This window comes from Miscanthus floridulus, chromosome 8, assembly GCF_019320115.1.
Source record: "Miscanthus floridulus cultivar M001 chromosome 8, ASM1932011v1, whole genome shotgun sequence".
Classification (NCBI taxonomy): domain Eukaryota; kingdom Viridiplantae; phylum Streptophyta; class Magnoliopsida; order Poales; family Poaceae; genus Miscanthus; species Miscanthus floridulus.
The window spans coordinates 87535054-87548276 of record NC_089587.1 but is presented as its reverse complement, the minus strand read 5'-3'; the positions used below and the strand labels follow the sequence as shown (position 1 = coordinate 87548276).

The window sequence follows — 13223 nt, the reverse complement described above, 5'->3', positions numbered from 1 at the left end:
GGCAGCTCGGCTTTCCCAAGCTGATCCCCGCCGTTCTACACGGTCAACTCATCGACAACATCAAGTCAACATCAACTCGCCGACTACATCGATCTAGATGCCTTTCATCATGAGGTTGGCCAATACCTCATCTAGATCGGTCCTACTCTGTTTGGCGCTAGATGCGGAGTGCCCGGCCCCAAACGCGACATCCGTATAGGATTCCGACTCCAGCAAGCCTAGCAACGAGCGCTACCACTGTAGATTGCAGCAAGCTAGCAACATGCCAGTTGAGGTTTTCCCTGGAGCAAGTCAACCAAGTCGCCGCAATCCATTCGAAGTCCGATCAGCAACGGACTCGTCAAATTCGGCACGTAACGTGAGACAATCCGTCTCTGGGTTATGCAAACCAAAAAGATCGGCTTGCATTAACTATAGCAAGAGTTCTGGAGCCCAACTCGGATATGACAACAAAGACCATATGCAACTAGCATATACGGATACATCATACACGTGTACGGAACAGATCCACGCTCCAGAAACAAGCCGCCTACCAGATGATTTTTCCCTGCGGCTCGTCTACTCGCCGAGCTGCATCAGATCGGCTGCTGCTGCTGTGCTCATCTACGCTTTCAACACGAGATCAACTTCGTTCCAGCCATCAAGCGAGCTGCTAACCGAGCTCCGGCCATGTCGACCACGTCCCGAGCGGCTCCACTGAGCTCCGACCACGTCGACCACGGACCACGTCGACCACGTCTCGAGCGGCTCCGCCGAGCTCCGACCACCTCGACCACCTCGACCACAAGACTACGTCGCAATGATGATCGCCGCGAAGAATGGCGCTACGACAATCGCGACCACAGTCATGGCGACAGGCCGAAAAGCTCGAGGACCGGACAACTTCATCGCCAACGACACGTCAAGCCATCTCTCGAACATCGCAACACGCCGACTACACCCACCGGTCGTCAATGAAGCTAAGTATTATTTTTAATTGAAAATTTCTTCGATCGTCATACACCTCCGCCGACCACCCTTAGGGTGCGCTCCGCGTCGAATTTTCTCCATACATACAATCCAAAACATGTATAAGTTTTTACAACGGTTCGCCGATACGTTTTCCTTCCTGCTTGAGAATCCCAGAGCCGGCACTGTCTCCGGCTCCACCCCACGCGTGCATGAGAGTCCGCCCTCTGCGCTATGGGTAGTCGGCAGTCGCTCCCTGGTAACACTGGCACTCTACGCGCGGCAGCGTTCCGTACCTCGCGCTACGAGATGTTGGTCAGCCCAGGGCTGGCGCATTCTTCAGGACAGGTTAATACATCGCGCTACGCCACTACATAACAAAAGGGCTAAAACAGCTAATGTTATTTTTCGAATATTATACCAAGTATAATTCATCGCCAACCGAACACCAAGTGTTTACTTCACCTCCTACAGAGAGGTCAATATATTTCGTACATCATCATGTACTACCGCTCTCCGTGTTTATTTTTCAGGAACACAGTTCGGTCAGCGAGCTCATGCTTCGGGGTTCGCCAAGACCACTACGGTGCTCAGGGACTCTGGCCAGACCACGCTCGTGCTCTGGGACTTCTCGCCAGACCACTCCGTGCTCGGGATATATCGCCAGACCACTCCGTGCTCGGGATATATACGTGCATCATATATGGATATATGCATGTATCATATATGGATATATGCATGCAAACGTCATGGCCATGCAAGCAATCAGGGGCTACACGTATTCATGTTCATGCATATACGTTGCATAGTCGGCCGCGCCTCTTGCTCACTCGTAGCGATGCTCGGCAACCTCTCGCGCCCATGGACTACGGCATCAGATCAACACAAGGCAAAGCAGGCAAGGACGTACGACAACATCACCATGAAGCCGACGCAAGCAAGCAAGGCCAAGTATGCATGCATATACGCGTGCCATGTAGCTCTACGTCAATTTCCAAGAGCCAAGCTTGATCAACACACAAGCCAACGACGACGACGAGTACTCCAGCAGTGGCAAAGGCTGCTCCTACTGCTCCTACACCATCACCGATTGAGCAAGCCGTCCGAGCTCACGTCGACCACGGACCACGTCGACCACGTCCCGAGCAGCTCCACCGAGCTCCGACCACGTCGACCGCGACCACGTCGACCACGTCCCGAGCGGCTCTGCTGAGCTCTGACCACATCGACCACCAGACCACGTCACAATGATGATCACCACGAAGAACGGCACTACGACAATCGCGACCACAGTCATGACGACAGGCCGAAAAGCTCGAGGACCGGACAACTTCATCGCCACCAACCAGATCTCTATCCAAAGATAAGTACACTTCTAATATTTATATTCAATATAATTTTCATTACGATGTTTCTCCACAACGTCCTTGTCATAATTATTCTTCAAATAACGTTTGTCCATGTATACCATCTTAAATATAACATACAGCTATACTTAATGCAAATCCTTGACCAGTCATGTTGACACTCGATGCCCTCCAGAGATGGCCCTGTCTCCGGCTCCTCCCTACACATGCACGAGCGTCCGCCCTCTGCGTTATGGGTGGTCGGCAGCGGCTCCTTAGCGACGCTTTGTTCTTCCTACACGTGCACGGGCTCCGCGCCCCGCGTTATGGTTAACGGGCTAGCTAGGGCTGGAGACTCAGCTACATACTAACTGGTTGGGCAGTTTATATTAAGTATAAACACAAACTTCATATTAACACTGATGTTTACAAAGCACCAACTGCTTTATCACATCACGCTCATTTGCAAATGACTGCTGAGCATCATACGCTATTTCTTCACCGCTGATTTTTTCTCCATAATTTATTATTTTGTACATCATGTACTACCATTCTACAAATTTGTATTGCAGTAATTTCGAGCTATGCTCGGGGACTTCGTCGCTCGCTCCTCGACCTGTGCTCGGGGACTCCCTCGATCACTCTCCGACCATGGCTCGGGGACTTCGTCGCTCGCTCCTCGACCTGTGCTCGGGGACTGCCTCGATCACTCTCCGACCACGGCTCAGGGACTTCGTCGCTCGCTCCTCGACCTATGCTCGGGGACTGCCTCGACCACTCTCCGACCACGGCTCGGGGACTTCATCGCTCGCTCCTCGACCTGTGCTCGGGGACTGCCTCGATCACTCTCCGACCACGGCTCGGGGACTTCGTCGCTCGCTCCTCGACCTGTGCTCGGGGACTGCCTCGACCACTCTCCGACCATGGCTCGGGGACTTTGCGTCTCGACTACATGCGACTGGCAACTCGCATACAGTTGGGATATTTTTTCTCGTTTAGACCTTGCTACAAGGCTCATACCTCGCCTTCTAGCAAGCTCGGGGACTACATCGGCACGATGCACCTGCCGGTGCATCTCGTATCGCCTGTACGATGATTGGATTCTCAACTTAACTGGGAATTCTTTTTTAGACCCTGGCACCACGTGCCTACGTCACCTACTACCAGGCTCGGGGACTAAGTGGGCACACTTCACCTTGCGGTGAATGTGTTTGTTTTTCGACCCCTATGCCTCTGATGATCAAAGACGCTACGCTTCAAGACGCACTTACATTTCTTTTTAGAAATACAAGTGGGCACACTTCCCAGGACGGAAATCTTTTTCTTTCTTCTTAAGAGCACCATACATTCTTCGGACAACCTATTTCTCCAGTGACAACGGTGGTCGAAGATGTCAAGAACTCAAGCCTCACTGTTTGGAGAAGGTTAAAATGGCGTGTCGCATCAGAATACATGGCGCTCGGGGACTAGCTGTGGGGGATAGACCCCCGGGTACCACAAGATGGTACATGGGCCGCACCATCCGAGGTGGCCTGGCCCGTGAGATCAAGGCGTGCACGGCGCTGCTTGGCGTGCACCGCAAGACATTGTAATAGTACCAAATAGGATACTTTACTTGTAACCTTGTCCCTTCGGAGTATATAAGGAGGGGCAAGGGTCCCCTAGAGGACAGATCCAAAGAGGTTAATCTGTATACATCTCAATACAATACACCAAAGACACAGGACGTAGGGTATTACGTCGACCAGACGGCCTGAACCTGTCTAAATCGCTATCTCTGCGCCTTGTGTCACCATCTGGTTCCTGATTACGCGCACCGTCTACCGACAATCTACCACCACGGGCACCCCCCTCGGTGGACTGCCGACCATATTTCGTCGACAGCCACATGGCGGCAGCACACCAGCGTTGGCCCAGCCGGTTAGGCCCGAGTGCGCACTTAAGCACCGCGCACCCGCCACCCTATTCACTCGCCCGCTCTCACTCGCTCCTGCTCACTTTGCCTCTCCAAGCGCAGTGCCGAGCTCACCGCAGCACCACCGTAGTTCCGTCGTAGCCGCTCACCGCCGACGTAGCCTCGCCGGCCATTTCATCTCGGCCACAGCTGCTTCGCCATCACCTTCACCTCCTCGAGCCACCAGCACCACCTACCGACCATAGGTAGAGCTGCATTTCGCCTCGCCGCAGCCGCTGTCGTCACCGGAGCACCGCCGCACTCGCTGCTCACCGTGGCCCCGCCATTCAAGTACACCACATGCCTTCATTTTCTTTGGTCCAGCACCACGCTAGAGTCTAGAAGCTTAGGTCGGAGTTAGGAATGACGCCACCACTTGACGGCGCTGGAACGAGTCGCCGCTCCACCCACGCCCGCCATGGCACTCGAGCTCGCCACCGTCGAGTTGGTTCACCGTCTCACTCCTTTCTCGCACGCCTTAGATCAAGTAACCCTAGGCCTCGCTTGTGGCATGACGGAGATCCATTTTTCACCGTCGTTTAGCCGGAACAGCGTGAGCACCGCTGTGCTCCATGCGCCACCGCACGGCCATGCACACGGCTGAGCTCACCGACTCCACCCCGAGCCCTCACATGCGCCGTGTAGCTCCGCTTGGTCACCAGGATGGAGTAGCCATCCTCTCCTGAGTGTGCTATAGCCGGAGATGGCTGGCGTACCGCCGTCAACCTTCATCGTCCGCCACGGCCGCCGTCGAGCTTGCTCCGGTGAGCCACCGAGCCAACCAAGCCTACTAGTCGATGCGCGTGGATGAGATGAGTGCAGTGGTGAAGATGCTACAGCCGGAGATCTCACCGTTGGCGAGTTCTCACCGGTCAGTGTCGTCCCCTATTTTGGTCTCGCTGACGAGTGGGTCCCCGTTGACCGTGGGCCCCGGTTATCAGTCTGTGTGATGTTTGATTTTCTGATTTATTTTTCTATATTTGAATGTATGTTTCAAAAAATCATATCTGAAGCTAGGAGTGTCCAATTTTGGTGAACCAAATTTGGTTAGTTTTATCTTGAAGTGTGGTATTTGATAAAAATATGAGATGCCCTGTTTCTGGTATTTTCTAGGAGAATAAAATGTAGGTAGATAAATGTTTTTTAAATGGTTTCTATCTTGTAAATTGCATAACTTGAGCTAGATAGGTGATAAAATTATGATTTCAATTTTTCTGATCTTGTGTTGACATGCTCTAGCTAAAAAATACTAAACTTACAGTGGTCATACTTTGAATATGGTCTTCATATTTAATCCTAATTAATTGCTAGTTTCTAGTAGAATTAATTGGGGTGTTACCTTGGAATCCACGCGCCCTGCCTACAGATGCGGGCTGCGTGACTCTGACCATCTCATCCAAGAGTATATGCTTGAAACACGAAACACTTACAACATGAAACACCTGCTGCAACATACGTCTAAAAACAGATGAAATATTTGGAACATACACTTGCAACATATGTGTATAGACACTGCAATATATGCAACATCTAGACGAAACACTTGCAACGTACGTCTGAAATAGATGAAATATTTTAAATAGAAACTTGCAGCATACGTTTGAAATAGCCGAAATATTTGAAACATACACTTGCAACATATGCAACACCAGATCTACTTTTGCAACATCCAGGAGAAACACTTACAATATACATCTGAAACACATGAAACATACAGTTGCAACATGTGTTTTCAACCCAATATCTATTTGCTTCTTGGACGAATGGAGGCTCGTTAGCACGGATCTCGAAGTCGACGCCGAGCTCGATGGCACAAAGTGACGCGGGAGGGTCGCTGGTGCAGAGCTCATTGGTGGCACAGACCTCGACAATGGATGTGGCAGGCCGATGGAGGTGGTCGCGGCGAGCGACGCGATTCCGGGCGGGAGGCGCAGTGGAGGTGGACACAACAGGCAGATGGAGGCGCCCGCGGCGGCCAGGGCGAGTCCGAGCGACCGGGGCTGTGGAGGCGATCGCGGCCAGCGGATGGCGCAGGTGCCAGTTGGACTGGTCCGGCCCGAGAAGCCAGTAAAGTCCGGACAGACGGACGCCCTATTCCAAGCATTACCGATGTACAGAGAATTCTAAATCTAAAGTTTTCAATTTCAACTTTGAGGCTTTTTGTTTAGACCGTGTGGATTTTCATTAAACTCTTTCAAAATTAATATTGTTGCCGCGAAGCTTCAGCATTCACGTTCTTTTCCATGTGTTGTCCGCATGCGTTCCCGTTTCTTCCTCTTTCCTTTTCGAAGGATGCGTTCCAATCTCCACACAAGCAAAACGTGAATATTAGCCGACTCAGGCGTTTGTCAATAGGCACTTTTTTTTCAAAGTCATCACACAAAAGCACACTCAATCACCAGTCACCAGACAGACACAGGCAAACGCTGCACGCTCCGGAGTCCGGACGTGCAGTACGGCAGGTACGGCGTCGGCGGGTCGGTACCAGGTACCACTCGCACAAAGGCAAGTTTCCACATGCAAATGCAGCTCAGCTCCGCGCGTAGTCGCAGGTGAGTACTCCCGCTGTCAAAAAAAAATTCTAGCTCTGCGACTACGCATGTGGAAACTTGCCTTTGTGCGAGTAAGGTGCTGTTCGGATCAGTTTCAAAAAAAAAAAAGTCGCTGTTCGGATCAGCTAAATTTGTTTATACTTAAGTTGCAATAGCCTGAGAGAATCAGCTAACAGCTTTTGGATCGACTAAATTTTGCTTACAAGTTGCAATAGCTAGAAAGAGCCAGCTAACAGCTTTTTATAAAGGTGATTGAATAGTTAAAACTTAAAAATAGAAAATAAGCTAGGCTATTCAGATCAATTAGAAACTTTTTTAGTAGCTAGCAAGTTATTTTATCTAATCCAAACGGGGTCTAAGTGTATCAAACACCAAATAAGGCAACACTTTCATCGTCAAAAAGATGAGCGTTCGCTGGTAAACAAAATAGTAGCACAAATAGCAATACTGTCATTCGTTGCTCACGGGTAGTGTGTGCATCGATGCTTTGTCCTGCTCAAAGATCCACTGAGGTTGCAGCCTTGCATTTTTGCAAGCTGGGTCCATTTCGGGAAGTGTACGTGCAGCAGTATTGCAAGCTTGCCATTTCGAACATGCAAACTGACAACTAGTGCCCCATTTCACCAGACATCAGTACCGATCACACAATGATACAATCAATGAATCAATCAAGGCGTGCAATTTTGTTTACTAAAAATATCTATGCTGATACCGAGGTTACCAGGTACTCAGAAGCCAGAAATAGACGACAAGAAGGTCCAATTTCCTCACGCAGCAACCGCACAATGATCATTATTAGCATGGCAATCACCACATGTGGAGAGATTCTCATTATTAAAGACAGCCATCGTTTTCACTTGTTCGTGCTACCTGCTATATTACGTTATCCTCGGTCCGGTTGCAATGAAACCTTGCACCATTAGAAAAATGAGTAAAGCCAGCTTCTGCAACCTTCCTCACTTTATTTGTTGCTTGTCTTTGATTATCTTGTGGAGTGCTTTCTTGGCTTCCTCCAGAGTCTCAACCTTGTGAGGGACATCAAATGCTAGCCTCTGAATATTGAACTGCACAGAACAAATAAAGCCTTTGTCAAGAAATGTCCTTTGTCAAGAATCAGTAGCCTTGTGGTTGATCGTAAGCAATTAAGCATATATATTTTTTTTTTACCTGTGCACCCTGTCGAACCCGTATATCTATCCCTTTGCTGTCTACTGATATAAGCGCAGCATCATCGACCTCCCCTTCTGATGATAGGACCTCTCGAAGTGGTTTAGAGAAAATAGCATTCAACTCCTGCATGAAATGCATCACAATCTTTTACTGTAGAAACCTATGAGTGGCATGTAGTTAGCCAAATGATCCAGCTAACCTGTTGCGATCATTATAGCATAAACAAGGTATAAGTGATCTGGTATGGTTGCTTACCTTTAAACTTTGCAAGTCACCACCATCAACTGCTATCTTGTCAGGTTGAATAGTTTCGTACTCCTTAACATCTATCCATGCAACAGTTCCAAAGCCCCCGATGAAGTATATGTCACTGTAATTAGTGAGATAGTTTGTCACAACTCCTAATTTACACACGGCTAATGACAAGCAAAAAAACTGCGTTTTGATGAACAGGGAAGCACAAATTTAAACTACAGCTGAACTCAAATGATAAACGGATAGGAAAACACAGGATGATAAAGGAACATAACCAATCAGAAGTCCAGACCTTATGTTGTGCATCCTGTAATAGTAAAAATTTCCCCACTGCTGTGATGCCCACTGCTGATGTTTTGCTACATATTGCTTATGTGCCCATTCCTAATGAACATGAACAATCAGCTCGTTCACCAAAGTTCTAAAACCAAGAATGGAAGAACAAAACATGACCCAACACTTCATATTAACAGTTCTGAAGATACATCATACATTTCGAATTCAAATCATGTCTCTAGAGCATGACAAAAAAAAACTAATCCCTTTACATCCACGGCAAAGTGTTACCAAGAGCAAAAATTAGTAGCTCAACAGGAGTTACCAATTAGGGGAATTTGATGTTGAAACAATCTCGGTCCAGAAAAGACTACCAAACAACAGTTGTTTTACAGTAGCATTCAGAAGTCAGAAGTGACTAACATATGACAAGATATGCCAGTAATCAATGGAAACTAATTACCTAACTGATTGCAGTATCGATAACAACAAAAGGCAGTCAAAAAGAAACCTGTTGTTCAGCTGGCAAAGGGTAAACATCACCAAATATGGTGACTCGCGCGTTCGACAGTCCACTCCATCCAGGCACCTGTGAAGAAGACACACATGATATTACCAAGAATGAAACTTATGCTCCACAGCTCCAGAAGGAAATATTAAGAAACTTCATACCTGGACAACAAGCGTGCATCTTGGGTCAGCGAGTAAGTTCCTCGTATGGATTGCTAAGGGTGACAGTGAAAAAATTGGGTCTGCACAAGACATCAACAGCGACAGTTGGAAACAGTGGTCTAACAGAGCTTAGCATTATTTTCCAAAAACGGTACCAGTAAGGAGCTAACTCACGGCCCATTGAATCATTAGCAAAGTCGACAAGTGAACCAAACGGATATCCAGTACGGCGGTGATGCATGCCAGACATGACAGAGCACAGGTGGGCAAACCGCGCCTGGTACACACACATAAGTCAGGCACTCAGGCAGACGAGAGATATGAGATTTTGTTTCAGACAGGAAGCCTCAAGAGCAAGAGGGTAGCTAGCAGAAGCTACCTGTTCCATCAAATTGCGAACGGCCAAAGCTGGCGGAGGTAGACCGTGGGCGAAAGTTGCACTCTGCACACCACCTGATATTGGTGTTCTAAACAGGCCAGCTCTGGATCCACTTGAGTCAGTACTAACGCTGGTTGATGAAGCCTTCTGCGACTTGTCAGCCGTGATCGGTAGGACTCCATTTTGACTAGAATCGCTCTTCAGCTGTCAAAAAACATTTAGTATAATCAACTATGCACAGGAGACCAAAAGGTAAATGAGGCAGAATAAAGTGATGCATATACTGCTCTCTTAGCAATAAACAGGAAGGTAATAAATAAATAACTTCTAGTGAACGAAATCCAGAGACACAAATCTAAAACTTAGGAAATGGAAGTGCTACACCAACAGGCAACAGATAACCCATGACCTGTACTTCTCAATTGACTGGCACATAACGAAATTTTGACCCTCTCATAAACCCTCCTAAACCAGTTGCAGCCATACCAATCTATCCAGCCATCCCAGCCTGCACCATACCTCACATCCAGTCTAGAATCTAACAGAACAGCCTAAACAAAAGCCAATCGCTACCGGATTCATCCCATATCGGCCGCCGCTCCATCTACTCTCACATCAAACACGTACAACCCGGGAAACCATTGGCTGGGCCTTGAGGGAGGCTATATATCATGACAGAAACTGTTACCTTGAGGACGGGAGACCCGTTGGCGGCGGGGGCGGCCTGGGCGTCGTCCTTGCCACTGCCACCGCCGGCGCCGGCCGCGCGGAGGGGACCGCAGCGGCTAGGGCGGAGCGCGAGGGACTGCGCGGCCACGCGGGAAGGCGGGTGGCACACGGGGAGAGTGGAGGAGGATGCGGCGCCCGCGAGAGCCTCCATTGGTTGGTTTGGGGTAGGAGAGAGAAAGAGAGGGAGAGAGGAGGGGTGGAGCGAAAAGTCGGCGAGCGATGGAGGAGACAGGAGAGGGGAAGAGAGTTCGGCGAGGCGGCTAGAGGACGACGGGGCTTTGACACTTTTCCTGTGCTATTATAAAAGATCGTAATTTTTTACGTATATTTTTTTTTTTTTTTTTTTTTTTTTTTTTTTTTTTTTTTTTTTTTGTCTTCCATGCCACTTCCATCAGTTGGGACGTTAATGTCGTCCAACTGCAGGTGTGAAAAGACGAAAATGCCCTTAAGTTCAAATATATTATTAATTTTTTTGAGCATCTTAACAACTTCAAATGAAAAAACTCAAAACTAGAAAGTTGTAGATCTCGTCGAGATCTATAATTTTTATATAAAAATTATTTTCATTTAATTCCGCAAAAAAAATATGATGTGATATGATTAATATATCTTAGAAAAATCATATTATTTTTTTGTGAAATTAAATGAAAAAAAAAATTATATGAAAATTATAGATCTCGACGAGATCTACAACTTTCTAGTTTTGAGTTTTTTCATTTGAAGTCGTTAAGATGCTCAAAAAAATTAATAACATATTTGAATTTAAGGGCATTTTCGTCTTTTCACACCTGCAGTCTAACGGCGTTAGAGTCCAAACTAACGAAAGTGGCATGGATACTGTATATTAGAATTCACCCTATAGGCAGAATTCAACGGGCGCACTGGAACATACTCAACCCACGTTACTGCGGCGCTCGTGGAACCATTGAGAATGATGCCCATTTATTCTTCCATTCCGATTTCGCACGTGCGGTATGGTTCTCTGCTGATCCCCCTCTTCGCACCGATACACTACCCATGGAAGATGAGCCATTTTTCTGTGCACCATTAAAAAAGATGGTCTTTTTCTACAGGCCACTAAAAAGTTTTGACTTACCTAGGTGCCATGACACTTTATTTCTTTGCCCCTCAAGCCATTCCGTCCATTTTCGCTGGTAACGGTGTGTAACGACGAGGAGAAAAGACCGAAGTGCCCTCAGTCAGAAAGGATGAGTGAAATTGTCGTTTGCCCTGTGTGCCGCTCCCTGACCGAGCGTTTAAGCGCCAAGACGACAACCTAAACCGGCAGCAACCTCTTCTGGGTGCCGTGCGACTGCAAGCAGTGCGCGTCCATCGCCAACGTCACCGGGCAGGCCGCGACGCGGCTCCGCCCCTACAGCCCGCGGGGGTCGTCGACGAGCAAGCAGGTGACGTGCGACAACGCGCTGTGCGACCGTCCCAACACCTGCTCCGCCGCGACCAACGGCAGCTGCCCGTACGAGGTCCAGTACGTGTCCGCCAACACCTCCACCTCCGGGGTGCTGGTGCAGGACGTGCTCCACCTCACCCGGGAGCGCCCGGGCGCCGCCGCCGCCGCCGGGGAGGCCCTGCAGGCGCCCGTCGTGTTCGGGTGCGGGCAGGTGCAGACGGGCTATTTCCTGGACGGCGGCGCCTTCGACGGCCTGATGGGGCTCGGCAGGGACAAGGTGTCCGTGCCCAGCGTGCTCGCCGCCAGCGGCCTCGTCGTGTCCGACAGCTTCTCCATGTGCTTCGGCGACGACGGCGTCGGCCGCATCAACTTCGGCGACGCCGGCAGCCGTGGCCAGGGCGACCCGGAGTACACGTCCTACACGTACTACACGTACCTCAGCGACCCGGAGTACACGGAGCTCGCCACCAACGTGAGTCCCTTCCCTTTCCCTCTGTGCACGCTCATCGAATGAATGTGATCGATTTCTTTTCTCAAGTTTCTCACGTGTCTGCTTCGAGTTCGTGCGTGCATGCAGTTCAACTCGCTGGTCCGCGAGAGGAGAGCCAATTTCAGCAGCATCTCTGCAGACCATTTTCCCTTTGAGTACTGCTACAGAGTCAGGTAGTAAACAACAGGATCTCCAATTTCTGCTGTTCCACTTTCTAGAAACAAAGTCTCTATTAGTGATTGTTTTGCATCTTCTTCTCAATCTCATCTGCCATGGTTGTGATCGAGCTGCAGCCCTAACCAGACAGAGGTGCTGATCCCGTACGTGAGCCTGACGGCCAAGGGCGGAGCCCTGTTCCCGGTCACCCAGCCGATCATCTTCTTCTTCCACACGGCCACCGGCCGTGCCGTCGGTTACTGCCTGGCGATCGTGAAGAATGACCTCGGCATCAACCTCAACATCATCGATCTTGTGCTCATCAGGGTGCCGTCTTGGCGCTCAAACTTGGTTAGGAGTGGCACACAGGGCAAACGGTAATTTCACTCATCCTCCCTGACTGAGGGCACTTCGGTCTTTTCTCCTCGTCGTTACACACCGTTACCAGCGAAAATGGACGGAATGGCTTAGGGGGCAAAGAAATAAAGTGTCATGGCACCTAGGTAAATCCGAACTTTTTAGTGGCCTGTAGGAAAATGCCATCTTTTTTAATGGTACACAGAGAAAAGGCTCATGGAAGATGATGGGGTACAGTCAACCATGCCTGCTTTTATATCTCAGTCCATAACTGATACCTTACTGCAAAAATCCTAACAACTTTATGGTATATTTGGAAAGCTAGGAATGACAAGAGATTTGCCAGGAAAAATTGGACTACATGGCAGGTCCACGACGCAGTGGCCGCAAACATCTCGGTTGCAACTTCTGTAATTGTTGCAGCTGACGCAGACCAACACAACATACAACAAAGACAGGACAATCAAGGGTCGCACACATACCAGGATCCGCGAGACAACTACTCCTCCAGCACAGCACACACACTAGAAA

The 13223-nt window shown here is 49.1% G+C and overlaps 2 protein-coding genes across 2 annotated transcripts; one reads left to right on the top strand and one right to left on the bottom strand.

Annotated features, from left to right (window-relative positions):
- Window positions 1-7515: 7515 nt before the first annotated feature.
- Window positions 7516-10551, bottom strand: LOC136472862 (uncharacterized). The gene is made up of 9 exons (XM_066470572.1): window positions 10241-10551; window positions 9553-9756; window positions 9348-9450; window positions 9174-9253; window positions 9013-9090; window positions 8518-8609; window positions 8226-8340; window positions 7968-8093; window positions 7516-7864 (listed from the first exon to the last, which is right to left on the bottom strand). The coding sequence occupies exons 1-9, from the start codon at window positions 10430-10432 to the stop codon at window positions 7757-7759; spliced, it is 1098 nt and encodes a 365-aa protein (XP_066326669.1). The 5' UTR covers window positions 10433-10551; the 3' UTR covers window positions 7516-7756.
- A 1010-nt stretch (window positions 10552-11561) lies between these two features.
- LOC136469533 (aspartyl protease family protein 1-like) lies at window positions 11562-12902 on the top strand (the record flags this gene model as incomplete). The annotated part of the gene is made up of 3 exons (XM_066467693.1): window positions 11562-12161; window positions 12267-12352; window positions 12473-12902. Coding segments are annotated over 3 exons (930 nt in total), but the record flags the coding sequence as incomplete, so codon positions are not given.
- Window positions 12903-13223: the final 321 nt, after the last annotated feature.